Source organism: Epinephelus lanceolatus, chromosome 10, assembly GCF_041903045.1.
Source record: "Epinephelus lanceolatus isolate andai-2023 chromosome 10, ASM4190304v1, whole genome shotgun sequence".
Taxonomy (NCBI): Eukaryota; Metazoa; Chordata; class Actinopteri; order Perciformes; family Serranidae; genus Epinephelus; species Epinephelus lanceolatus.
This window is the reverse complement of record NC_135743.1, coordinates 17,370,443-17,398,139: the sequence shown is the minus strand read 5'-3', so window position 1 is coordinate 17,398,139 and position 27,697 is coordinate 17,370,443. Positions and strand designations below refer to the sequence as shown.

The following is a 27,697-nucleotide window of genomic DNA, read 5'->3' as shown; positions in this document are numbered from 1 at the left end:
CAATAATAAAGTCCCAATGTCCTCAAATGAGATGATAATAAAGTCCCAATGTCCTCAAACAAGATGACACTTAAGTCCCAATGTCCTCAAACAAGATGACACTTAAGTCCCAATGTCCTCAAATAAGACAATAATTAAGTCCCAGTGTCCTCAAACAAGATGACACTTAAGTCCCAATGTCCTCAAATAAGACAATAATTAAGTCCCAATGTCTTTAAATGAGATGATAATAAAGTCCCAATGTCCTAAAATGAAACAAGACGACAATAAAGTCCCAATGTCCTCAAATGAGATGATAATAAAGTCCCAATGTCCTCAAACAAGATGACACTTAAGTCCCAATGTCCTCAAATAAGACAATAATAAAGTCCCAATGTCCTCAAATGAGATGATAATAAAGTCCCAATGTCCTCAAACAAGATGACACTTAAGTCCCAATGTCCTCAAATAAGACAATAATTAAGTCCCAGTGTCCTCAAACAAGATGACACTTAAGTCCCAATGTCCTCAAATAAGACAATAATTAAGTCCCAATGTCTTTAAATGAGATGATAATAAAGTCCCAATGTCCTCAAATGAGATGATAATAAAGTCCCAATGTCCTCAAACAAGATGACACTTAAGTCCCAATGTCCTCAAATAAGACAATAATTAAGTCCCAGTGTCCTCAAACAAGATGACACTTAAGTCCCAATGTCCTCAAATAAGACAATAATTAAGTCCCAATGTCTTTAAATGAGATGATAATAAAGTCCCAATGTCCTCAGACGAGTGCTTTCTAATTAACAGTGTCTTAGCTTGTTACTGTTGTTGCCATATCAAACTACAAAAATTATAAATTACAAATAAACAAGTTTCAACCATCAAATGTGATCAGCTTTTGTACCTTGTCCACTTTTGTGTTTCGGGATCGGCTGCAGACTGACTTCGCAGAGTTAGCTGCCATCTTGTTTTTACATGGATTAGTGTATTTTGCTCTTACTACCACTAGATGGCACAAAAAGTGTCCACAAATGAGGACAACAGGTCTAAGTTAAGAAGAACGAAGTTTAAGGCCCAGTAAACCCAAATATGACATCCTCATAGGAGGCCACGGGGTCTCAGGAGGTTATCAATATTTTACATTTTATTTTATTGGGAGTAGCTTAATTAAGAACTTTACTTACTCGCCTGCCTATTTGATTGGTAACAATCTGGAAGTATTTCTTGCGACAAGCTAAGCCTTTAATTTCATACGTTTTTTAGAGCTAATTCCACATACACACCCCTGACTTCCTTGAAAGTGGTTGCCAATAATCAATAATAGAGGTCAAATACATTTCCAAACCTCACATGAAATCTACCGCACCGAAATCAACTGGCCTATATTTAGGACAGGCCTTTAATTCCTTTTACACAAAACTGTAGTCCAACGAAGATGGAAATTTTTTTTAAATTATTTTAAACCAGCATAAATTTTACTAAAAATTAGGCTTCGGGTAAAGTATCAGTTATAAACCACAACACCACTTTATCAGGTTAAAAAAATACTTACAACTTGGATTCATTTTTATGAAAAACCTGTTTGATTTTTTCTAAAGAACTGTGAATACTTTACAAGGTCATCGAGGAATGGACACATAATTTGAGGTTGCCAACAACCCGTTTTTAAAGATCCGATGAACTTCTATTAAAAAAAAAAAAAAAAGCTGCTTGGCAACCAAACCAGGGGGGAGCCTATCCCAGCTGACACTGGGCGAGAGGCAGGGTCCACCCTGGACAGTTCAACAGACTATCACAGATCTAACATACAGAGACAACCATTCACACCTACAGGGAACTTTTAGAGTCACCAGTCAGCCTAGCCTGCATGTCTTTGGACTGTGGGAGGAAGCTGGAGTGACTGACACAAGGAGAACATGCAAACTCCACACAGAAGGGCTCCTCCACCCCAGGGTTTGAACCTCCCACCCCCGGGTACCTCATGTACAAACACACTCACAGTCATGTTCCACAGACTTTATTTCAGCCGACTCAGGACAGAGAATCTTGACGCAATCTTCTGTACAACACTGTTCCCTTCTTTGAAAACAAAAACAAACACAACAAAAGTTATGTACAAAAATATGTTAAAAAAGAACATACACAAAGATACAGGACAAAAAATAAACAGTATTAATGCTTATTTGTGGAGGGCTGTTATAAATAGTGACCATATTTAGCTGAGTTTGCTTAACTATGCTGCGAGTTTTCAGTTCATGATAATTTTGTTCATTTGATAAGAAGCCAGTAGCATCTTTCTGAGTTCATCCGTGACACCGTGTGCCACCTGAGGTTGGATGACATCCCATCTTAGTGTTTCACGTGAATAATGGGGCTCATCGGCTCCATGCAGTGCAAAAAGGAAAACAAAAAGAAAACAAAGAACACTAACGTCAACACCGACCAGTGAACAAGTAATTCAGTCTCATTGCAAGTAAAACTGCTGTCAAGGCTTCTCAGTATCTCTCACCAGGAGAACTCTTTCCATTATCTTTGTAATTTCAACAGAGTAACATTTACCATACTGTATTTTTTTCTACATCCCATTTTTTTAAAATCAAATTGTAGCTATGATTGGCTAATACAATCAACTAAGCAGACAAGTTGCCTGAAAAAAGCAGTCCAGCAAAACTAGCCAAACACCAACATACATTTCATGTCAACAAAATGTAATCAAATGTTTCAAAAGGACACATAATTTCACCATTTTATGGACGAGTTCTGTCGTGTTGTTAAATTATTATAGGAACCGAAGACTAATATCGAAAACATAATCCTTCATTTCTTTTTTTTTTTTACAAAAACAATTCATGAAACAAGATGTAAAATATGTAATTGTTAAGTGCAAGCCAGTCGACTCACAGACAAGGCAAGACGTGAAGGCAGATGAGCAGAAAAACAAACAGAAGTGTAACAGAGCAGGTGAATGAATATGCACATACTCAGGAGTCTGTAGCTTAGAAGCCTGCCATATATTGAGTTACAATTATAAATCACTCATATCAACTATGATATAAAAACCATCTCACAAGCGACTTTGACTGTTTTTTTACCTGCGCTGAGCTGACAATCAAAACCTTGCACATTAGGCTGAACTGAGTCTTTTTGTCCTCAATGGCAATTTTGATTGTCACTTTTCGGGGTATAAAGCACATGTTGGTTCCAAAGAGAGCGGCTGTATTTTGAACACCTCTGTTGGTCATCGAGAAGAATTTTGACAACAGTCCAGCTTCAGTCATTGTACGAGACTGACTGTGGAGTGTGCTCACACCTCTTTTAGTGATCACAGACAGGATGCAACATTTTGTTGATACGTATAGCAGTTGCAGTGCATTCTAGAGACAGCTGGCTTGGTCATGTGAAGCACTGAAATACAGTACGGCAATACATAATACAATAAAAGACACTTAATAATTCATTATACAGTGTATGTACAACTCTGTTCAAAATGCTCATGTGAACGTGCTTTCATAGCTCTTTCTTTTGGACTTTGTTTTTTGCCTTGCAGCTTTCAAAAAATTAATTTATCATATATCAAACACTTTACAGATTTCTCCCATCTCTTTTAACCCTGTCCTCTTTAAATGACATCGTTGCTTCCCTACATAGCCATAGTGGTCAGGTGCTGATGCCCTAGCAGCCCCTTGCGCCCTGCTCCCGCCCCTGGGTGCCCCCCTCCGTTGCCGTGGCCACAGTATTCTTGCAGGTTCTGACGCAAAGTAACCAGTGCAGAGCCCAGACAGGCACGATTTGGAGCCAAGACCCCCCCAGGCAGCTGGAAGAGGACAGTGGCCACCCCTGCCATGCCGTCATCTGTGGGCTCTAGAGTGATGGGCCCCACCTTAAAGGTGGAGTAAGAGAAGCCCATGAGCTGAGAGAGGAAAGGGTCGGAGCGGCAAAAGTGCTGGTAGCCACTGTACGTGGATGGGTGGTGATGGTGTGAGGCCGGTGTGCCAGATGTGGTGCTGGCATAGTGGTGGGTGTTCAAGTAGTGCAGCGGCAGGTGCTGGCCGCCGTTGCCCCCTCCGCCCAGGGTGAGGTGATGGTGGTGGTGGGCCGTGGGTCCGGAGCCCGGGTCATGTTTGTAGGAGACAGCTCCCGCCCTGCCCCTCTGGCCCACCACCACTCCTCCTAACTTGCTTGTGCGGGCATGAGCAAGTGATACAGTGCTGCCCCCGACCCCTCCACCAGCTGAGGGCAGGTAAATAAGCTGGGGCTCCTCCGGCTCAAGGTATATGGTGAGTTTAGCAAAGGGCCTTGACGCCATCTTGGTCATCTCCTGGATGTGGCGACGCTGCTCCCGACGGAAGTCCAGGAACTGCTTGACCTTCCACAGGAGGACGCAGACAGAGAGGAAGAGGAAAAAGCAGGAGAAGAAAACAGAGAAGAAAACAAAAAGATCGATGTGGGCTTGATCCTGTCGCAGAAACAGCAGGCCCTGGGACTCCCCCTGTTTCTCGTCGGTTCCCACGCCTCTCAGAGCGATGTAGAAGCGGCTGGATTTCAGGGAGTGCACCTCGTGGGGGAAGGTGATGACCACACGATCTCGAACAGCGCGCACAATCAGCACTGTCTGTGGCTTCCACACCGTGATGTAGGTGATGAGTCCTTCGGCCTGCTCCTCTGTAATTTCTCTCTCTGCCCCTGGGGGTTTCGCTTGCAGCTGCAGTGGGTTGTGAGAGAGCACGGGACCCCCGAGACCGGATGAGGCATTGGCAAACACCTTTATAGGGGACGGAGGTGAATCCTTATCCACACCAGTCGTCGTCCCCCGAGTCACGGACTCCTCCTCGATCTTGATTGTGTGAATCCCCGTGTTTCGGTCTACATCCACAATGAAGATATCATGAGAGTTGGACACATACACCTCCACCTCACCGAAGGTAACATCAATGGTGACCCGAATGTCCACGTTGGTGAACTTTGGCTGCGCAGAGAAAAACACAGTGCGCCCCTTGGGCAGGTTGCGAATGGCTGGATCATGGAAGCAGTTGGCCTGGGACGTGGGGTCAAAGCAGGACTCTGTATCCACGTTGAACTGACGGTAGCACTGGCGCCCATTAACCGGTGTGCCATTGAAGGAGTCTTTGCACTTGGCACACTAGACAAAAGAGAACAACACAATTAGAGCAAAACCCAGTATTGTATGGAACAAGGACAAACTTTTTTGTAAATATTTCTTTTATCAATACAAAGAAACAAAGCCACCTTCTTTGTGTATAAAAATATGTTGTCAACAATATTGCTATGTGAAAGTCCTTCCATAATAGAAGCATGAAGTGCAGGTACGTACCTGTTGCCTGTAGCAGTCTTTCCGGTCACTCTGAGGGCTGCTGAGACAGGAGGAGGTCTCTGTGTTGTTCTGACAGGGACAACCTGTACCATCGTGTTCATTACACGTGTCTGCATGGCCATTACACTGACACCTGCGATGAAGAGGAAGAAACCCAATCACTAAAAAGGAACATTTAATATTTGTGCAATATTTGCACATCACATCTATCTAATTCAGGGGCATGCAGACATTTCCATTTCATTCCTGGCATTTTTCTGTTGCTGTAAGACCAGACAAAGCAGTAAGTTATAAGAGGAATCATCCTTTAGTAGTAGTTAGTGTAGGTTATAGTGTATGATTTATATCTGATAGGCCCAGCATTGTAAGCATGTATAACATGTAAGTGCTCTGTAATGTTGGTCACAGCATGGAATTCCACTGAGAGCTTAGGAGCAAATATTACTCACTTTTCACACTTTCCCTGCAGCAGGAAGAAGCCACTGAGGCAGCTCTCACACTTATCCCCCACGCTGTTGTTTTGGCAATTCACACACACAGCGTTCTCTTCTGTGGGACCCTCAGACACCCAGTTCTGGATCTGATGTTGGCACAAAGAGAGATGGACAACCGATGAAAAAATATCGAAGACAGTGCCAAAGATTCAAGAGTTAGCACACTACTGGTGTATTTGTTTTTACATATCATCAGAAGGCAACACAGACGGCAGACACATACGCTGTGAGGGTCCAGAGGGAAAAGCCGCGGGTTCTCAAGGGCCTTCTTATGTTCATCTACGGATAAACACACAGCGCTGTTTCCCCTGCAAAACTCCCGACATGGACGACAGGTTCCGCCCCCCTTTGCAGAGCCCACAAACAGAGGCTTACACTTCTCGCAGTGCTTACCCTGGAAAAGGTTGGAAAATAAATCATCACCACTGGGCATGGACAAACTGTGTTTACAGCAGTGAATGCGTGTGTTCTACTCTAAGCATTTACTATGGTGTTGTTGTGACACTCGAGGCAAACATCTGGTTTGCTAACGCCAGCACAGTTGCTGTGTTTGTTGCAGCTGCACTGAGAGGAGCAGTTATCCCCCACAAATCCAAAGTGACACTGGCAAACTCCTGGGGACACGCACGTCCCGTTCACACAGCCCTGAGCACACACTGGCTCACACTGACCAGAGACACTGTACAGGAGAAACACAAGAAGAGAAGATTTGGATAAACCTATGCAGTTACTATGTTGGTGTACTTAGTGCCCGAGTCATAAATGCTGAATCCTGATCTCACCTGCTGAGTATATAACCCTGTTTGCAGGTGCAGTGATATCCCTGGGGAAGGTCATGGCAGTCCTGGGTGCTGTTGCAGTGGTGATGGCCATTGGCGCACTCATCCTCCTCTGGACAGTGGAGGAAGGACCAGCTGCTGTTTCTCAGGGGGCAAACGCCCTCACTCACACCTGACAGACACAGGAGGGTAGAAAGGTGAGTGAACAACACATAAAAAAAATGAAAATAGGTTAATTAAAGGTGCAGTAAGTGATTCTAATCTAAAATACTTTTGTCAAATTCAGCAGTCCTTAAGGTATGCTTGCTGTCTGTTCTGTGTGTGTGCTAAAACATCTGGTGTTCATACACAGCCCTGGCTTTTTAATTAGGAAACAAACAAAGTATTCTAGCCAATCAGCAACAGGGGCCGTTCATGCTCGTGCACAGGACAGGGAAAAATCCATGGATGTATAAAGAGAAAGGCAGTGTGAGTGAGAGGGACGGTAGCTGGACACTGATCGGTTTCACTGCACAGCTTTCAACTTCCTGGATGCAACTCACCATCAAGTCCTCCTTGTAGGCAGCGTCCAGCCCCATTGCCCCCACGGGTAGCACACCAACCACACTGAGGCCTGGCGATGCACTGGGAGCACTGGGTGAGCTGGGAGCACTGGGGAGAGCAAGAGTCCCCTCCTGAGAGCAGACGACCACACTGACCTGCCTCACATCGCAGGGGCATGAAAGACGGGCTCATGCACTAGAGGAGGGGGAGAGAGGTTAGCTGAATATGACCATGATTTTATTAAATAACTCAAGCTGAAGCAGGGCGGATCTTACCTGCTGCAGGGCCATGCTCCACACACAGTGTTGCCAGCCGCCATCAGAGCCTCTGGAGCCCAGACAAAGGCTGCAGTTGCTGAGACTGTGGCAGGGTGGAGGGCACGGCATAGGGGGAGAGGACTCCACCTGCATGGGTGACACATTGAGCAGGGCGTAGCTGAAACACGTCCAGTCGTAGGTGGGGTTCACACTCAGGATGCGTCTTGTCTCACCTGAAGAAATCACAATACAGTCATTTGCTTCATGTTTTTTTCATACATGGATAACTCATCTATTCCAGCTTTAGACTTACATTTAAAAAAAAGGAAGAATAATTTCCTCAAGACTGTTTAACACTACTGCCCGTACCTGTGCGTTTGAATTGGCGAGTCCACATGCATTTTCCCGAGGCAGTACACTTGGGGCAGTCAGAGGCCTCACAGCTGGTCTCGGTGCAGTTGCTGGACAAGAAGATCTCTCTCTGGTTGATCCGACAGTCATGTTCAGATGTACAGCTAACAGAGCTGCTGATACAGGCCCCCTCTGGGCAGTTTGTGCACCATTTACACTGCAGAGCAGGCTGAGGAAATTCAATGAGGGGCAGATTTTAGTTTAAAGATAAAAGCCGTTTCTCTTTGAGCTGCTGATTGTGTTGGAGTCGAGGTCTTGTGTGTTACCTGCGATGGACTGGAGAATGTTTTCGGGTGTCGGGCGAGGCATTCACTGCAGGTCTTCAGCCTGCGACACTGGTCAGGCTGGCGAGGGGTCGGGGAACAGGGAGACGTGCCAGCGAAGCAGCCCATTCTGATGGAGAGGAGGGGAGAGGATTGTGGGGAAACATTTCATTTAGTAGCTGCACATAACTTCAGGCTCAAAAACAGACGTCTGCTTCCAGCCAACATGTTACCTCTCAGCAATGTCAGAAGAAGCACAGGTCCCCCTACACCAGACGCAGCTGCCTGTGGTGGTGTTGCAGGCCTCTGGTGTGGGCAGCAGTGCACAGGGATCAGAGGGCACAGACAGGGTTAGGAGTCTACCCAGCGTTACACCATTGAAGCCTCCTGATAGGAAGAGACGGTCGCCCCAGCTCGTCATGGCGAGAGACACTGAACGATTTACTGGATCACCTACACCTGAGACTGAAGGACAAAGATAAAAAGTGTTAACTTCTAATTAGACCATAACTGAATCTGCAGAAAGACACTAAGATAGTCACCTGGTTGTATCCAGGTGTTACAGTTAATCTGGTACAGAGACACCGAGTTACTGTAGTCCTCTGCTTCTGTCCTCCCCCCGACAATGACCATGGTGTCTTTGATCATGGCTGCAGCGTGGAAGAAACGGGACAGGGGCTGCGTAGCAAAGAGATGATACAGCAAGAATAGATAAGTTATCTATATGCAGCGGACTGATAGAGGATAAATGCTTGGCTCATCTAATTTACTCGCCTGTAAGAGGAGATGAGATGAGGTCGGCCTCTTACCTTATTACCCCGTGAGGGGACGAGCAGAGACCAGGTGAGATTGGGGTAGTACAGACTGTAGAGCTCGCCTGATGGCTCCACAGTTTCCACGTGGAAGCGGTAGCCTCCGAAGACATAGATGGCATCAGTCTGCTCGTGGTAGACTGCTGAGTGGCCATATAAACCTGATAGAAGAACACATAAGGCAGAAAAGGTTTAAGTGCAAAAACTGACTACTACGTACCTGTAAAATCTATGTTACAACCATAAAAAGAAAATAAAAGGCCTCACAAACCTGTAGGTGGTGTGCCAGTGTGGGGGGCAATGGTCCAGTTTCCAGTATGAGGGCTGAACTCCAGCAGATGGTGGTTGAAGCCGTTGTCTGGAGAGTAACCTCCAATCAACAGCACAGAGGAGTCTCGGTGTACAGTTAAAGTGTGGCCTGCGACCGGAGGCAGTACTGTGCTCTGTGGAAGAAAAAGGAAGAAAAGAAATATTGAATTTGCTAGAGGTAAAAATGCACTGCAGATTTTAAAGACATTTTATATTTCCGCAATCATTCTAATCCTAACCTTGTGTTCTCTCCACACTAAACTGCTCAGATTGAGACTCCAGGTATCCATGGCAACACCATTTTGAGTGACACCGCCCACCACCAGCATGAAGTTGTGACTGCCTCCGGAGCCAGACTGAATGGTCAGCAGTGCAGAGGCGTGATGATAGCGAGGGCTCGGAGTCGAGCCTTCCTCCACAGAGCTTGTCAACATTTGGGTCCAACGGTGCTCTGACACAGAATATCTGAACAAACCAGGGACGAAATTCATCATTACACATATATGTAACAAGTACATGTGCTATATACAATCAGTATAACATCATCTCATGTTAATTTTGTCTCTTATCCTTTATTTATATTTTTTCTGTAAAATATATTTGTATTTTCTTTATTTTTTTTAGTAATTTGTTTTTAACTTTAATTTTTTTGTATCACCATTAGATGTCTTTATTTTATTTTTTGTTGTTGTATTTATTTCTATTTTTTATTATTTTTGTTATTTTGTCTTTTTAAACTTAATTTGCACATTTTTTATTATCACTATTATTATCTTTAACTCCATGTATAGATGTTCTAACCTATGTATGTTTAACTGTCCGGAACTACTTATTATATACAATTTAAAATGTTTGTGACAATAATTCTTCTCAGAAAAGTCTTTACCTGTAGACATTTCCCAGAATGCCCTCTGACAGAGAGAGTCCTCCATACATCCAGAGGTTGCCCTGCGGTCCAGACACCAGAGAGTGTCCCATCCTGTGGAGGAACCTGTGGGCCTGGTTCTGTGGAGCGGCAGTGCATAATCAATGTGTGTTTGTGTGTGTTGGGGTTTAAAAATTTAAATAATACACTGCGAAGAATCTGTTTTATTGTGTTGTGTTCTTCCCCTACCACTGTCAGCTGTGTGTCGAGCAGTGTTTCCCAGACCAGAATGTTGGAGTCCCGAGGAACTGAGCAGTCTGAGCCAGCCCAGCTGTCTGAACACACACACACTCCCAGAGACTGAGACAAAACAAAATGTGTTAGTCTGCAATCTAGGAAAATTTGTTCTCTCATCTTCGAGAGTTTCGCACAATAATTTGTGTGATACTGGCTGGGTAACATGACTATTATCAACAAGACACATTTCTTGGAAATAAAACCAAATGTAAACTTACTATATTACAAACTCCTCTTCCTTCTGCTATTCCACAATCCTGAGGGCACAATGGCCGATCGCAGTGGGGTCCACCATATCCCTGAGGGCACTGACAAAGCCCCCCCTGGCACTGGGCTCCACCTGGACACACAGGCGACCCCTCTTCACCCTCATCAGAGCTCTGGTGACACCGCCGCACCCAGAAAGACGCATTGAAGCCTTGAGGTTTATTTGAGGAGACGTTGGCCTCAAAGTAGACTGAGATCACACCTGGTGGTAAATGAGAACACAGTATAGTGACAGTGACATGATGACTTTCGACTGTGTTTAAATGCCCTCTATAATTTGATTACTCTATGTAACATGGTTGACAGTAAAGGACTTCCCCTATGTCCTGAGGTGGCGTAATCTGCTGGGTAGTTAATAGTTAGTGGTTAATGTGTTTAGAGGTGTGTGGGAGCTCACACAAAATAACTCAACTTTTGCTGTGTGCCTGTAAAACACTTGTTTTTTGTAATTTCTCTAGGCAATAATATTTATTACTGAATATGTATATGTGTGTGTGTGTGTGTGTGTGTGTGTGTGTGTGTGTGTGTGTGTGTATGGATACCTGAGGTGGCCTCCACAGTGATAGGCTGAGTCCTTGTGGTGCCACAAAATGCCCCAATCAGATTGTGATCTGAGTGCACGACTCCATTGGCCAGGAAACGAGGGAGGCCATCAAACACGTAGACATAAGAGCTCTGCAAAACAAGACAAACGGAACATAAGGGAGATGGTTGTACAGAAAGGAAAACTGATAGTGTTTGATGAAGTGTTACTTTTGTCAGCTTATTACTTTATTTGGTCTTATTGCTGTGTTAAATGACCTTGTTAGATATAATCATATTTAGTCAACCTCATCCTGTTTTGTTTTTTTATAGTCAAGTTTTAGTTGATGAAAAGTCTAGGCATTTTAATTTTCTCCCAAGTCAAAGAAACCTGGTACTATTTCCATTGAGCCCCGTTTCCACCAAACAGTCCAGTATGGTTCAGTTCAGTTCAATACACATTCTCTGTTGGGGTACCTAGCACATAGATCTGGTACTAAAAGGTGGAGCTGTGAACACTGCAGTCTGATTATTAGTCAATAGCGGACAGTCACTCTGCTCAGTGCTGAGTTGTGGCTGGTTTAATGTAACTACTGTTTGTACCCTGGCAAGTCTTACATATATTATTAAACTATAACTATAAAATGAAAGGATGTCTTGCTGCCTCTAGCAGCAGCTGTAGACTGAGAAGAAAATAACATAATTCACTGGGCCAACTGCCGGCAAAGTGGAACATTAACTTGTAATGTTACTCAATGCATGAATTGACAACGTGAATCAATCAGCTCACCTTCAATTTTAACGTGCCTACACTGACCACTACTTTAGTTTTTATTGTCTCTCTTGGATGACATACACTTTGAGTGATGAGTGGGTCTTCAACTGTTTAAAAATATATATTAATTTCTATGGGATTATGTGATCTGCACATATTCTAATCCTACTTGGAGAAAGAAAAAGCATTGTGGAGCTTCGTTGCTGTGGGCTCCGGCAACACTAAACCTTTGCAGTTGCCAGAGAAGGACTAAATGCACAAACCTGGTATTTTTAAATATCCAATGGAGAGAGACTCTCGCTGCAGCCTATCCTATTTTGTTCTGAAAATGTCGGCGTGCAACCCTGTTTTGTGGACAATAAATGAGGTGCAGACTGATAAAGAGGGAAATACAGCGAGTGCTGGACAGAGCACCCCGCCCACATTTAAGAGTACTGTTTGCGGTGGAAATGCTAAATGGACCTAGGGTCAAGATACCATGTCTGAAGGTTTAATTTTAGGTACCATACCAAAACAGGGCTTTATTTTTGTCACTGAAAACTGTTGACATTTTAGTGCTTTACAGTCCTCAAATTATACTGAACATTTCAGTCAATCGAGTCCAGACAAAACTAATAATTTTGTCATTTTTGTCAAACTTTTTATACCGTCATGATATGATGAAAAACACAGTCTGAATAATTAAGAATGGAGCTTTGCATTAAGTGTCTGGTCTAATTGCATCAATTTAAGAAATGCATCCAGACACTGTTGCTTTAACTTAAGTAAGTTAATGCGAGTCCTCCTGATTCTGCTCACTGTATGCTGTCGGTGTATAGTCCTGATATGTTGTGTGCAACACAAGAAACAAAACTGCTACACTTCGAAAAAGAAAAGTCAAAATATTTTGTGTACTCTTTTTTTGTCAACAGATAAAGAGATGTTTTAGTAAAGTTTTCATTTTTGAAATTACATTTTAAACTTGTTATTTCTTGCCAACAATACTGCATGTTAATATAGTAAGACTTAGTGATCTGTGCTGTCTCCTCATCGTCTCATCTTAGTCATGGGAAAAAAGGTCACTGACGAACATATTTAGTCACAGAATTCTCTAATGAAATTAACATTGCTTCAATGCTACAGCTGAGCTAACATTTTCTTGTTTGTACTCACTTTACAATGCGTATGGGAGTCTGGGTGTAGAGTGAGAGCTACAGGTGGACACAGCTGTCTGGGCAGACAAGGTGCCAGGTTCTCAGTCACCGACAGGACCCACAGGCAATGAGAGAGGCCTCCTTTCCCCTCTGTGCCACTTCGCCATCCAAGAGAAGAGGAGAGAGGCATGGCAGAGGAGGTGGTGGAAGAGAGCAGCACAGAGCGGCCCTGGCACTGGCGGTAGCACGTGCCATTATTTCTGTTGGACAGAGAAAGATGTCAGGATAGATGAGTCATGATGAAGGAATATGAAAATAAAAAAATCAAATGATACTTCCACTGTTTTCACACTTAGTGCTTTTATTAATATCTTATTATAGTTTCCATTCGTTGATTTTAAATTAGTTTCAATCAGTTCAGACACAAAAGAAAGGAAGAGTGTGCACTACACTCAGATCATAAGATGAAGATCTTCTTACCTGGGGTCTCCGTAGTAACCAGGCAGGCAGGACTCACAGTGTGGTCCCTGAGTGTTGTGGGTGCAATAGCACTGGCCCGTCTGGTTGTGACAGTATCCTCGGAGAGGGTCGCCATGGCCGTTACACTCACACTGCACACAGCCGCCACCACCAGCCAGGGCTGAACCGAAGCTTCCTGGACGGCAGTGCTCACAGTGGGGTCCTGTAGTCCAGTCTGAAAGACAGGGGAAGAACATCAGCACAGCAAACTTCAGCAAATGCAGTTTAATTTTAAGAACTGTGAGTATGACTTTACCTCATTTTACATTTACCCGATTCAATATGAAATGCTAAAGATGACTAAAACAAGCAATTGAAATGTTTTTATTTTGTTATTCAACATTTATTTAACCAGGAAAAGCTTCACTGAGATTAAACTTGCCCTTTAAAATAGTGTCCTGGCCAAGACAGGCGGTATCACAATTAAATAAAGTTGCAGACAGAAAATCTTGTCAAAAACTACCCTGGATCACACAGAGGCAAAGGGTTGACTTTTACATATAAGCCACATATTACCCTGGCATTCGTCACAGATCCCAGGTGCAGTAATACAGGTGGAGTGGAAGTTGCAGCCACAGTCCACGTCACATTCAACACCACTGAGAACCAGTGTGGCGGGGTCAGACGTCCAGCCAAGGGAACATTCACACTCAAACCGCGGGCTTCCACTGCACTGACCCTCACGACACTCGTTGTAACACCTGTGGGACAGGAGAGAAAATAACAGCGGGGTCAATCCTGATGACTAAATGGTTAAGTGAAGAAGATTTCTAAGTTAACAGAGATAAAGGATGAACTAACACAGAAACACATTTTTAGCTGAAGACTCTTACGTCTGGTTGCAGTGCAGTGTGCCATCCCCCGTGTATCCTCTCTCACAGTGACACTCATAGGACGTGGGAGTGTTGATGCAGGTGGCGAAGGGGTGACAGTTGTGGAGACCCAGCCTGCATTCCTCTACATCAGGACAGGTGGGGTAGGACCAGATCGCATCTTGCTCTTCGTCATCCAAGTGTTCCAGCTCCATCTCCATTTCCAGGGGTCGAGGTGGGGCCGAGGTCTGAGGCTCAGGGCTGGAAGAGCAGGACAAGTAGACGTAAAGTTAGACAGGTATAGCCATCTGTATGTCCATTTATATGTCCATCCACTGTGTTATGGCTCTATGTTTAAGTTCTGTTTTGTTTGAAACACAGTGTTGGCAGATATTCTCAGACATATGAGGGTTTTCATAAGGCAAAAATCGGCCATCATTAAGGTGGAAACAGACAACTTTTCAACCTTCCCTTTAGTGTTTCCAAGTGGTTTTATTGTTGGGAGCAAGTACCACAGTTCCCACAGCTACTTTGACTTTTCTACTGTGTGTGCTGTTTCCACTACTGGGGAAACTAACTGCAAAGAACTTGCATTGATACTCTTTGGTAATTGGGGGATAGCTAATAATAGCTACAGCAAAAAAACTCTATCATCTTCGTGTTTTGGTGCTATAGATCAAGCCTTCCTTTCCAGGGAGATTGTACCTGGTGGCAGACAGAACTGCATAGTGAAACCGAGGTTTACGGGAGACCAGTCTAAATGCTGATGGTGTCCTTATTCTATAACCTATACCTATACTTTATGATGATAAGTTCAAGCAAAAAAACATGTCTATTTCCTCTTCCTCTTCCAAAGAATAACCACTTCAATTATTTATATTTTTAAATGGATATAGCTGAAAACAATGAAATGGTTTCTTTCAAGACATACACTGGGGCAAGTGGATTTTATCTCATTAATGAGCCTTGCAAATGAAACCGTATTGTAAAAAAACCCTAGGATTTCTTCCCCTTTCCAATGTGTGTGCCATCACAAATACATTTTCAGCCTGTGAGAAACACTCTATCCATAATATTTAAAGTATAGAATAACTCATGAGAGAAAAGCCCTTGTCTTGTGAAAAAAGTCGTATGCTTACCACATCAAGTCATGAAAGTGTAACAAGAGATATCTTACTTTGCAGCCCGTGCTTCAGCCACAGCCACACTGCAGTTATACACCGAGGGGTCATCCATCCCTGCCCAGTCTCCTCTCAAACATCTGAAAAGATGAGTGGGAAAACATGGAATAAATACAAGAAAATCACAATAAAAACAATGACTAACATATCAGCACTTTGATTTTAAAACAAATCAGTCATATTGGCACTATGTATATTTTTCTCTGTACAGTGTACTTACTTTCCGATTGTTGGATTGTTGTAGTCGCCACACCAGCCACACTGGAATGTTCTCAGGCAGTCTGTGCACGTGTTTAAAGCTGAACATTGCTTACATTGGGGAACCGAATGAACACTGACGAGTAAGAGAATAAGAGAAGAAAATATTAGTCAATAATTTAAGGTTCATTTCAACTCAATGACTGAAAAATAAACCTTTACATTTTAAAAATCAGTCAGTTCTTTGACTTATTTTTAAGTAATGTGAGCGTACTGCTGTATGTGTTCAAGTTGAAATCACCAAAACTAACAGGAAAGCAGGCAACTGTATGTGCAACTGCAAATAGTTATCTAGTGAATCCGCTACAAATAAAACCAAGAAAAAAAAAGTGTTAAAAATGTCCTGGTTTTACCTGTCGTACCAGTCCCTGCACTCTCCATAGGGGTACTTTGTGAGGTAGGCAGCAAAATAGAAGCAGGCCTGGGCTGACTCACACCATGCACACTGGCTGGAGTTAGAGAGGCACTCACCACATGTCTTTCTCCTTTGCAAGACAAAAAGGAGGGAGTTCCATGTAGATTTTTGCTTATATCAAGTATGATCAGTAATTACCCGTGTCAAAAACATAGTTTTTCAACTCACTGGTTGCAGACTTTAGGACAGCCCCTTGAGTCACGAATGGATCCATCTAGTCTTCCCCGTCGACTGCACTGGTAGTCGCCCTTCTTGCTGGAGTTTATCTGCCACTCACAAAAAGGGTCCTGCAAGCCAGAGTTAGCATTGCATGAATTAAGATTACAGCAGAACCAAATCAAGCTGTTTAAAATCAGCTGCACAGTGACACCATAAACATTTAACATGAGCCTAACACACACTTCTCTTCTGGGCATCCATCAGCGATTATAGCCTCCACATCAAGATATCTTCATAACTGGAGACAAAACTGTCTTCCTCTACTATAAGTAGATTATAAACCCTTGAATATAAAAACGACTCACTGCAATCGGTTGAGAAATATAAATATTACACTGCTTTTTATCTAGAAAAACAGCAGCTCCCCTGTCTACTTCCATTTGTTTTCAGGCAAAGTCTTGCTCTCTCTAATATGGCGGCAACGTTGATGCAAAATTCAGCAGCCAATGAGGCATCTATGTTTTCATACTTATGAGTGACATTCTACGTTAAAATGAGGTGTTATCTGTGATGTACCTGAGTACAAGCTGAACAGTCTCTGTACTCTTCACACAAGGTGCAGTGCTGGGGTGCCAGCAGCAGATGGCGCTGACCCTCTCCCTTGCCTTCCCCCTTTTCTTCAGGGCAGGGCTCGAGGTCTGGGCTGTCTCGCAGCAGGCAGCGGGACAAAGATGGACACCATCCACAAGACTGGTCGGACAGACAGGCCAGACAGGACATGTAACCCAAACAGGAACCTGAGCGGTAAGGCTCCAGGAACAGGAAGGAGATCTCCTAAAGGGAGAGCAAGGTAGAAGGGGTTATGAGGTAAGAGTTTAGCGTTTGTGCCACAGCTGGATGAAACTCATTGTGCAAAAACATGACAGAAATGTACGCAGGTTAAATCTCTTTAGGTTTAACAGTACCGGTACTCACACTCCCTCCAGGCAATGTTCTGTTCCATGTCAGGGCCATCTCACTGGTCTGTCCTGAGCCTGAGTTGTTCAGGTAGCCCTCAGCCTGGACAAGGTAATGGTTGCCCCTGGTCAGGTTAGAGAACAATCTACTGCCGTCTGTGCGGGCCAACAGCTTCAACTCCTTCTCCTGCTGGGCTGCCCAACGACCAACCACCTCCTGCTCCGACAGTTTAAAGTGGAAAAGAAAGTGGACTAGAGTTAAGTGAATGTTTTTGACATAGGACTGTGAACACGGGACTAAAATGTACTACATTATCTCTGGTGAAAATAATATTACGAGTAAGGCTGTTGTGATAACCACAATATTACTGCAGTTTTGACAAGTCAACCACAGCGGAGTCACCAAGACATGGAAAATATTCATCTTTGGCTAACACGCTGCAGCTGCTGATCACTGTCACTTTTTACCAAGCTGTCCAATCACAGAGGAGGTGGGGCGAGACAAATACTTAGCAACTGTTTATTTACAATACTAAGACTAATCATCACATCGCTGAACAAAAAAAAAAAAGTGCTTCAACCCTTCATTCAGAGCAGGTTCTCTACCTTGTACCGACATTTATACTTCCGCAAATATTCTGTGTCACAGAAACAAGATGCAACCACAGCGTCACAACTGAAACTACAACTAGAGCTGAGTGGTTGTATGCCTCTGCAAACCCGCAAAGTTGCACTTACAGTTTATATCCATGTCAGTGAAAACATGGACGCTCCACACACAGAGAATCTATACCATCAGCAGAGGGTTAAGGTGGGCACCCAACATTAGTGTCACCAATTCAGTATCTGATCAAATGTCTCCCCTTTTGTCCCAGAGTTTTGGTCTTAAATACTGGACACAAATGTGTTTTTGCAGAACATTATGATGTCACTGTGAAGTTGACCTTTGATATTTTGGATATAAAATGTCATCACTTCATTATTTTATCCTGTTAGACACAATTTTGTCATAATTAGAGTATGAATTCCAAAATCATGGCCAAAAAACATTTTCTTATTTCGTTAGGTCACAGTGACCTTGACCTTTGACCTACGATCACCAAATTCAAAACAGCTTATTCTTGACTCCAAGTGGACGTTTGTGTCAAATTTGAGGAAATTCTCTCATGGCCTTCTAGAGATATCACAAAATTTCACGAAATGAGACGGAGACTGACGCAAGGTCACAGTGACCTTTGACCACAAAAGTCTAATCATTACATCCTTGAGTTAAAGTAGATGTTTGTGCCAAATTTTCGAAAAAAAAAAAAAAAAAAAAAATAACTAAAAATCCCTTCAAGTGTTCTTGAGCTATTGGGTTCACTGAAATTTAAGGGACAAGGTCACTGTGACCTTGACCTTTGACCACCAAATTCAAATCAGTTTATTCTCGAGTTTGAGGGAAAGTTTGTGCCAAATTAGAGAAAAAATTCCCTCAAGGCATTCTTGAAATATCGCATTCATGAGAATGGGGCAGATGTACGCGCAGACGGACAACCTGCAAACATAATGTGTGGTCATGAGTACTGCCGGTGTGGAGGCCTAAAAACGCTGTGCCCCTTATTGCACCTCATCGCCCTTTAGTGCTCTACATTTAACAATAAAAAAGTATTTAATTTGTTTTAAAACATCATCCTCGTGATTTCACAAAGTAACAATATACCTAATATTTTCCTAACAAAAAGCTTATTTACAAAACACTAAAATCAGCATAACTACAGTAATATGTTCAAACAAACAAACGAAAAAAGGCGACAGTACTGCATAACATGCTGTTGAGCCACCCTTAAAGAGAACCATCCTTAAGAATTGACATGCACTCTCCCTCACCAGTTGGCTGGAGTTGGGCCCTGAAGCCATTCGAGCCTCAAAGTGGAGCCTCTGGATCCGTGCCCACATGGAGACAGTTTCAGTGGGAGGGGGCGCAGGTGGAGGGGCCCCCCACAGTGGGTGGATAAAGCCCCTGAACTGTAGGGCGACGTCCATTTCTGTGGTGGGGCTAAGGATGATGGTGGTGCTGCGGAGGATGGACACCTGGCGAAGGGGTGAGGAGGATGGAGGACAGTGGAGGATGGATGGAAGTGGAAACACATCAACAGAAGCACTATTCTCTACAAACTGCTCCACAAGTTTGACAAACTACTTGAGAGGAATCTTTTCTATGAGTACAATAAAAAACAGAACAGTGACAAAGAACACAAAAGAGAAGTGAGCACTGAGGTCAAAAGGTTGAAAAGCCAAGGTAGAAATTAACAATAAAAGTGAAACAAGCATTATATTCAAGGTGGAGTCAAAGTGTTGGAGGAAGGAAGGAGGGATAAGCATAAGCAGAGAGGGAAGTAGTTACAATCACAACTAGTACAGTTAGCACTTGAGATTTGGACTCCGTACCTTGTCAGGCTGGGAGTCGTTGCGGGGGTGCTGGAAGGTGAGCAGGTGCAGTCCCGGGACATAGTTCTCGGTGCGACAGGAGTGGAGGGAGGTTAGGAAAAGGGTACGCTCCCCCCACCAGCCGTACGCCCCTGAGATCTGGTCCACACGGCACGCACTTCGCTCTGTGAGACCGAGAGGGAGAGGTCAGCACACAAAGAACACATCTGACCTCTTAAAATCTCATAATACAGCAGTTTCCTAAAGTGTGCTACTGCGCTGAAACGAGTCTGATCTGTGACTTTTGTGTGGCATGTGTTCAAAAAGAGTAAAACGACATGACCTCACTGCACCGAGGAAAAGTACGCGACTGAACAGGCAAGTCAAATCACGGTCTGAGTAGCCTGTCCAATCTCAGCTGGGTGTAGTCACGTCACTGTGCTCCATTTCTGAAACACGCCCAACATAAGTCCCTCCCATGTCGACTCCCAACATCTTATTTTTCAGTCTGAGGCTTAGCTCTTGTCTTCTGCCCTCCTTCCTCCCTCCCTGCGTCTCACCTGACACTGGCAGGCAGGACTCATTTTGCACACACCAGCCGAATTCACCAGGGGCACGGGCCAGTGAAGCTGGAGTGCCACTGAACACCAGACAGGACTGGCAGTCAGACAGGAAGCGAGCCAGGCCCAGGCAACCAGTGCTCCCACACTGTGAACACAGACATGAGGTTATAAACAGCATCAGTAATCCTGTCAGATGTTCATACAATTACATTTAAGTGTGAATGTGTGTAAATTGGGGGTCTTACAATGTGGGAATGGATATAACGATAATATGGTTTTACTAGATATGTGTATGAATCAGTCAAAGACAGTAAGCTGAGAGAAGTGTTACCGGATTAGTGGGCTGGTACTCTCGACAGCGGCCTTCACACCAGCTGCACTCTGGATTCTTAAGGCACATACTTTCATCTAGCGCCTCAGCACAAACGGCATCCTAATAAGGCAACACACACACACACAGTTTCACAATTATTTGAAAATCCCTCCTACTGATATGACTTCCAGCTCTCTTGTTTTATGACACTTCTACTCACCCTGTCACCTTGATCGCTACTGACGAACAGTGGAACTTTGTATGCCACCAGGTCTCCACGGGCCACTCCGCTGTAACCCCCGGCAACCAGCAGCACCCGGCCCTCCATCACAGCAGCAACATGCGAGTAACGCCCCCTCACAGGTTCCCCTCCTTCGAAAACATTAAAATATTGTAGGCACTGTATGTGTAGATGCATGAATAACAAACAACAAGAAACAAACGGAAAGTCCACAGGAACTCACTGAGTGACCATCTCTCCCCAGCAGACACCCATTGGTGACAGCCCAGATGGTAAAAGAAGATCTCCTCATCGTAGCACTTCTCCTCTTGATAATGAATGTGAACATTCCCCCCTTCAAGACAGAAAGAGAGGCAGGAAGAAAACAGATAAATACGCACAGGATGGCACTGATTAAAGTGAATTATGTCTGCTCATTTTCTCGATGCTTACCGTAGACCACCATGTAGTTTCCAATGACAGTGGCTGTGTGAAAAGCCCTCTCTCTGGGGCCGGTTGCTGGGAAACGGGAGCGGAAAGATGTCCAAAACCGCCTGTCCACGTGGAACACGTCTGTGTTGTTCACCCTCACACTGAACCTTAAAAAAAATATACAGGTATACTTTCAGTATGTATAAAGATGTTGTGTATGTTTTTTTACTTGCAGGATAATTCTCAAAAAGGTCTTTGGGTAACCACTTCTTCTTTAGTATTTCAAATCATTTCTACCTCTGCTGTTCTTATCTTTATTTTTTCTCTTGTGCTTCACTTAACAAGCTTTCCTGCAGGAGTCACTTCTTCTGTCTAATCTAAGGGGACAAATAGTTTAAAATTCACTTGACGTGTACAGAAATATACAGAAAGCACATGTGCAATCTCTAAAACAAAAAGAGATACAGACCAAAGCTAGTCAACAAACAGTTCTCCTTCCTCATTAACAATCACAAATAGATAAGAGTGTACAAAATATTCTTACTGGCTGTGTGCGTGTGTGTGTGTGTGTATATATGGCAGAATTTATACTTCTGCTTTGAATCGACACCATACTTACGGCGTAGGCTCTGCATACAGATAAGAAACAAAAAATTGTATAGACAATAAAGCCTCCACAAAAATAGCATTTCAAGTCTCGTGTATGCTTTATCCTTCGGGAATGTGTACTTCAGGATTTATCCTGGCTTCATATGAGCAGAGAAAATCTCTGCTTGTCGCTAGGCTAATTTATATACTGTTAAATGCCATAGGCTTGTGCTAATAACGTTAGCATGTTGTATTTGGTTAGAAAACGTATTTAGTATGAGACAGTTGTTTTGTTGGTGAACCATTTAAGTTGTAATGGAGCAGAATTTTGTAATGTTACCTTTGTTAAATGTTTCTATTGTTCCTGGCTTCATATGAGTAGAGGAAAAGTTTGCTGTCCACTAGGCTAATTCATACAATGTAAAATGCCATAGGCTTGTACTAAAAACATTAGCATATTGTATTTGTGGGGAAAATGTGTCCAGATAAAGACAAGTGCTTTGTCTGTGAATGCTGTGGGTTATAATGAAGCCGATTTGTGTAGTTGTGTTTGAAATTGTCTATTTAGCCATGTTTAATGTGTGTTTTGAATCAAGTAAACTTTGCAGCATTTCACAGAAACCCCGCCCCCAACTAGTGTTTTGGAGGTGTAGCTCCAGAGTGACACAGATACACCACCACACAAGTGTAAATGCTCACAATGGCGTAGGCCACGAGTGTAGGGTCTGCCGCACAAGTATAAATCCTGCTTAAAACTGTATCCAGTATGCTAATGCACAAGAGGGTGTGTACCTGGCAGTGGTAGGCCTGTGACCTCCATAAACCAGCAGTGTCCTGGATGGACTGTGAAACACCATGGAATGGCCAGCAGTGGCTGGGGGCTTCCCACCAGTGGGCTGAACAGTCTCCCACCGTCCAGAACCATGCAGGCCAAACCGATACAGAGAAGAGGAAAACATATCCTCCTCAGTGCGACCTGGGGAATGAGGGGAAAGAAAAAGGAAACATGCTGCTTAAGAATGATTTATTTCTCATGAGCTACATGTATGGTAATCCAAACACAGACTGCCAAATAAGAATATAACATGAAACCCACCTCCAAATACATAGAGATAATTGTCAACTACAGCTGCAGCGTGATTGGCCAATTTAGGAGACCCGCGTGAATTTGAAAAGCCATGCTGTTGCCAGTCATCGTGAAGCGGCCGATACATCCAGACATCACTGGCCAGGGAGCCGTTTGCTAGCTCTCCTCCAAAGATAACCATATTACCCATCCACTCTACTGCCGTGTGGGAATGACGAGCCACCTGACAACAAAGGAAAGTCATACAGTGCGGGCAGAAAGTTAATGAAAAGGACAAACATGTCACATATCTATGCAATGCAAAAACCTGATTACTACAAAACCTTCATTCACCTGCACTTTTAAGTAATCAGATTTCTGCCCTACCGTATCTTCAACCACATCTGGCATATTTTCAGTGCATTTGTCATATAATGCTGTGGGCTGGGGAAATTTTTTGCCAGGGCCTCTGGACTGACATCATGATGAAGGGACAGACTCCCACAAACCATGTTCATTTGTATCTGGATTTTACAAACAATCCATCTAATGTTTAACTGTAGATACCAACTTGGTAAGGCTTGTACATTTCAGCTTGAGTTTGTGACAAACTCTGGATAAAAAAATGGGTTGGGGGGGGGTCTACTTCACTTCCTGTTTCCTGTTTGGCAGAAGCAGCAGCATGAACTTAGGCTCCAAGCCACTAAAATTGTTTTTTTTTGCTTTCTGGCCTTTTAAAATATTTTTAATATCAATATAAACTTTTTTTAATTATACATTTAGGTCTTATATGAAGATGTGTTGCTGAAGTGTGGATGGACAGCACTTTAAGAGATCTTTGATGGATTGACAATTCGGGCGTACTGGATCCTCTTCATCACCTGCTGTCATTGACTGTGCACTGTCTACTCAAGGAAAGCTCCCCTACTTCAAGTTACTGTGGACACTGAAGAATTAAAATGCCTTAAAAAAGGTGAGGAAGATTTTGTCACTCTATCTATGGTTCATGAGCTGCTGGAACAGCAAAAGGCTTATTATCGTCCCATATCTGTCTTAATGCACTTTTAGTAAAGTTTTACAGAAACTAGTATATTCAAGAATTAAAAAACATTTAGGAGGTGAGAGCATATTGTACAGCCATCAGTATGGTTTAAAAAAAAAAAATCAACAGAAATGGCCCTTTTGCAATTTGTTCATAAAGTCTATACAGCTTTAGACAATAAAAAATGTCTCTGTATTTTCTTAGACTTGTCAAAAGCTGTTGACTCCGTTGATCACAATATCCTTATTGCTAAACTTCAAAAATATGGTTTTCATGATGTTGCTCTTAAATGGTTGATTAATTATTTAAAGATCAGGGACCAATATGTATCTCTAAATACGCAAAATTCAAATAAAGCTAAGCTTCTTTGTGGGGTACCTCAAGGTTCCATTCTTGGACCTCTCTTGTTTTTGATATATGAATGATTTACCCAGGGTCTGCAATCATGTACTGCCTCTTTTATTTGCTGATGACACATGTCTTAATGCTTCGCATGAAAATTTTAGCACACTGATTCAAGAAGCAAATAAAGAACTATCATCAATCTCTAAACGGTTTCAGATGAACAAATTCTCTCTCAATATAAATAATCTAATTTCATAATATTCGGTAACACTAATAAAAAGTATACTTAAGAAGAAGCCAAATTATTCATAGACAGTATTAGAATTACTCAGGTTCCTCATGTTAAATTTCTAGGAGTCATAGTAGATGAAAAATTAACATGGGAATACCATATTGAATGTGTTTGTAAAAAGACTATTGAGTCGATTGGAATATTGAGTAGTTTGTTCATTGATAAATCATTCTTGTATTTTGACTTTTTATTACAGCTTAATTTATTCGCATAATATTTACTGTACGATGTGTGGGGTGCCACATGTCCCACTTTTCCCAATACAACTTTGTTGATTCAAAATAAAATTTTGAGAATGATGAGCTTTGCTAAAAAATCTGATTCATCTGCTCCTCTTTTCAGTAAATACAAACTGCTATCAATCTTTAATGTGAACATATCCCAGACTTGCTCAAAGGACTTCCATCTTCCATACTGTCGGACTTCCCTGAATCAACATACACTGAAATACAGAGGACCATCTCGTTGGAATAATTTACCTACATCTCTACAATCAACATCTATATTATCACTGTTCAAAAAACATCTGAAAAAGTTTTTAATGGGAAAAAGATTTGTACAAATTATTATCTTTTTTTGGACCTCATTGTAATGCATCACACCTTGTATACATTCATTTCTGTATATCAGTTTTATATTACTACTTAGCCTTGACACCTTGAAGTTGTTCATTGTTAGATATATAGGGGAGGTATTCTTTAAAAGCCTTTTTGGATTCCATCCTCTCCTGCACAATGTTTTAACTTTTTTGTTATTTTATTGTCTTTTAATGTGCAAATAAACTAAACTATGACTGTGTTAAGGTTTCTCCAGCAGAATTCTAGCAGTTTTCACTTGGTCTTATCCTTATTAAGGAAACCAGGTTTCTTGTTTACATGACATTTAAAGTATCAGGTTACTGCATGGAAACACAGTGTATGAGATGCAAGAGCAGAAGAGAGCAACTTACAGGAGAGTGACCATAAGATCTGCTTTCCCACTGGTTGGATGTGAAGTTATATTTGATCAAGTCACCAAGAGCTCTGTTCAGGTCAAACCCTACAGGAAAGGAAAACAAGTAATGTTGTAAAAGTCAGATAAAGGACTGCAGCTAAAATAAAGGGGGTGTAAAGTGAGACTGTTCACTAAACATTAAAAACAGCATCAGTGGAATTTAAGAGTATGTCTCCCTCACCGCCAAACAAGTACAAAGCTCCAGTGGAGGACAGGTACACGCCAGCAGAACCTGTCCTGGGAGGCGTGTAGGGGTTTCCCTCACTCACTCGCCACCACTGCCCTGCCCCGCTGTCATTATGGAAACCAAGCTGGCAGCTGTGACCCAGGAAGCCTGGGTTACACAAACAGCGCTCTCCTTTCTGAGACAAAACATAGATAACGCTTATTCAGGAAAGAATGAGTGACCCTTTAGTCGAAGATTGATTGCTTTGTACATTCACGAAAGGTTCCCTGTCCCTACTCTTACCTTGTCACACTGGCCGTTCACAGAACAAGCCTGGGAGCACATAGGGGTTGTACAAGCTGCTCCTCCCCAACCCTGATGGCAGTGACACTTCGATGTGGAAGAATCACAGCGACCATGTCCGCCACAGGCTCCAGGACACACAGAAAAGGTGTAAGTTGCATTGAAGCCCAGGAGGTTGTAATTAGCATCGCTGAAGAGATGAAGCAACATCTGGAACACAGAGAATAGTGGACACAAAGTAAATATTTGCCACAGTTATCATAGGTCAGAGTTTCTTTCGTCACGTCTTGATTGTTTACCTTGCCAGACTTGGCTTCAATGGGTTGAGGCAGAGTGTTTCCACTCAGGCTGGCTAGGAGAGGGCTCTGGTAGGAGTCTCCATCATACACAAACAGGTAATCATAGGTACACTCTGTGTCCATGAAGGTGAAATTTAAGACAATGCGGTGACTGTTGCTGGGAGCTGGAAGATATAACAAGGCGGGAAATATAAGTAAGATGAACAGTCTCTTGGCTGCAAGTTACTTGTTTAAAATCGACAATCTTCCTGTACATGAAACAATATCTTGACCCATATTACCTTTGATAAGCCACTCGCAGTTCCCATTGACAGAGTAGTTTCCTGGTCCATCTGTGACGTAGCCTGGTGGTCCCCTCAACACCTGCCTGTGGCCCTTGCAGTCCCCTGCCTGGCACACAGGTGACTCAGCCAGTAGCAGAACCACCAGGATGAGGGAGACAGGGAGGGGGGAGGCCATTGCTGGCACCACCTGAATAATGGGAGGCAGAATGCGAAAAGAAAATCACTTGATGTGGGTCCAACAGAAACATTTCCACCACAAATATGTAGCAGCATCATGCAGCGTTTGCATAATTCTTATTTGCTGCAAAACCCCAGCTAAAGTCTGCAGTCTTCTGCACAGTGCAATGCCATTAACACTACAGAATTAAACAGAGACAAAGGTGGCAAAAATACAAGGCTTGATGCGCAAAAGGAGACTCAGAAGCGGTCTCTGAGAAAAACACTGATTCTAATGGAGCTAACTGTTAGCACTGTTTACAGTGGTGTTAGCTCACAAATGTTAACGTAGCAGTGCACCAATCAAATATAAGAGTGGCGTTACACGAATGTTTTCACACATGCAGCGTTATATAGAAAGATTGATATTCACTAACACAGTGTTTATGAACTGTCTTGCTTAAAGCCAACTAGCTACATATAAACAAACTAGCAATAAGGGGCTCTCCGCAGGCTATCACAACAAAGCTAACGTAAACGGTTGCTAAGCTAAGGTAGCTAGCTGACTAGCGTTAACAGTCAGAGGCCGTTAGCTGGCTAGTTTGTACATTTGCATCTTCATACTCACCAGTTCCCGTCTCTTTGCCCCCATAGTATTTTACATTTTCGGTGACCCTTTAACGCTAGCTACCACATGAGCTAACCTATGGCTAATGGGTGCTCAAGACTGGCAGCTAGCTGAATTAGCTAGTAGCTGCTGCTTCGGAGTCAGCAGAGGACAGCCCTGAATGAGGCTACAACTCAGCGGTCTGCTAAGCTAGCTTGTTAGCTAGCTAGCTGCAGCGGCTCGGCTGAATCCAGATGCGCAATCGTCAGTGGCTGCAA

The 27,697-nt window shown here is 43.1% G+C and overlaps 1 protein-coding gene across 1 annotated transcript; it reads right to left on the bottom strand.

The window, feature by feature from the left end:
- Positions 1–1,983: 1,983 nt before the first annotated feature.
- megf8 (multiple EGF-like-domains 8) lies at positions 1,984–27,607 on the bottom strand. Its single transcript, XM_033640361.2, has 44 exons — positions 27,441–27,607; positions 26,654–26,843; positions 26,373–26,536; positions 26,074–26,283; positions 25,786–25,966; positions 25,561–25,649; positions 22,963–23,176; positions 22,659–22,842; positions 21,300–21,445; positions 21,091–21,201; positions 20,847–20,998; positions 20,645–20,746; positions 20,311–20,458; positions 19,772–19,935; positions 19,211–19,414; positions 17,361–17,558; positions 16,962–17,219; positions 16,395–16,513; positions 16,165–16,296; positions 15,774–15,887; positions 15,550–15,633; positions 14,394–14,633; positions 14,077–14,261; positions 13,522–13,735; positions 13,061–13,301; positions 11,154–11,286; positions 10,563–10,813; positions 10,297–10,407; positions 10,069–10,187; positions 9,422–9,647; positions 9,145–9,316; positions 8,871–9,034; positions 8,604–8,739; positions 8,295–8,526; positions 8,065–8,191; positions 7,757–7,967; positions 7,406–7,620; positions 7,130–7,325; positions 6,591–6,759; positions 6,295–6,487; positions 6,032–6,202; positions 5,764–5,894; positions 5,315–5,447; positions 1,984–5,122 (listed from the first exon to the last, which is right to left on the bottom strand). The coding sequence occupies exons 1-44, from the start codon at positions 27,462–27,464 to the stop codon at positions 3,623–3,625; spliced, it is 8,658 nt and encodes a 2,885-aa protein (XP_033496252.2). The 5' UTR covers positions 27,465–27,607; the 3' UTR covers positions 1,984–3,622.
- Between the last annotated feature and the right edge of the window lie 90 nt (positions 27,608–27,697).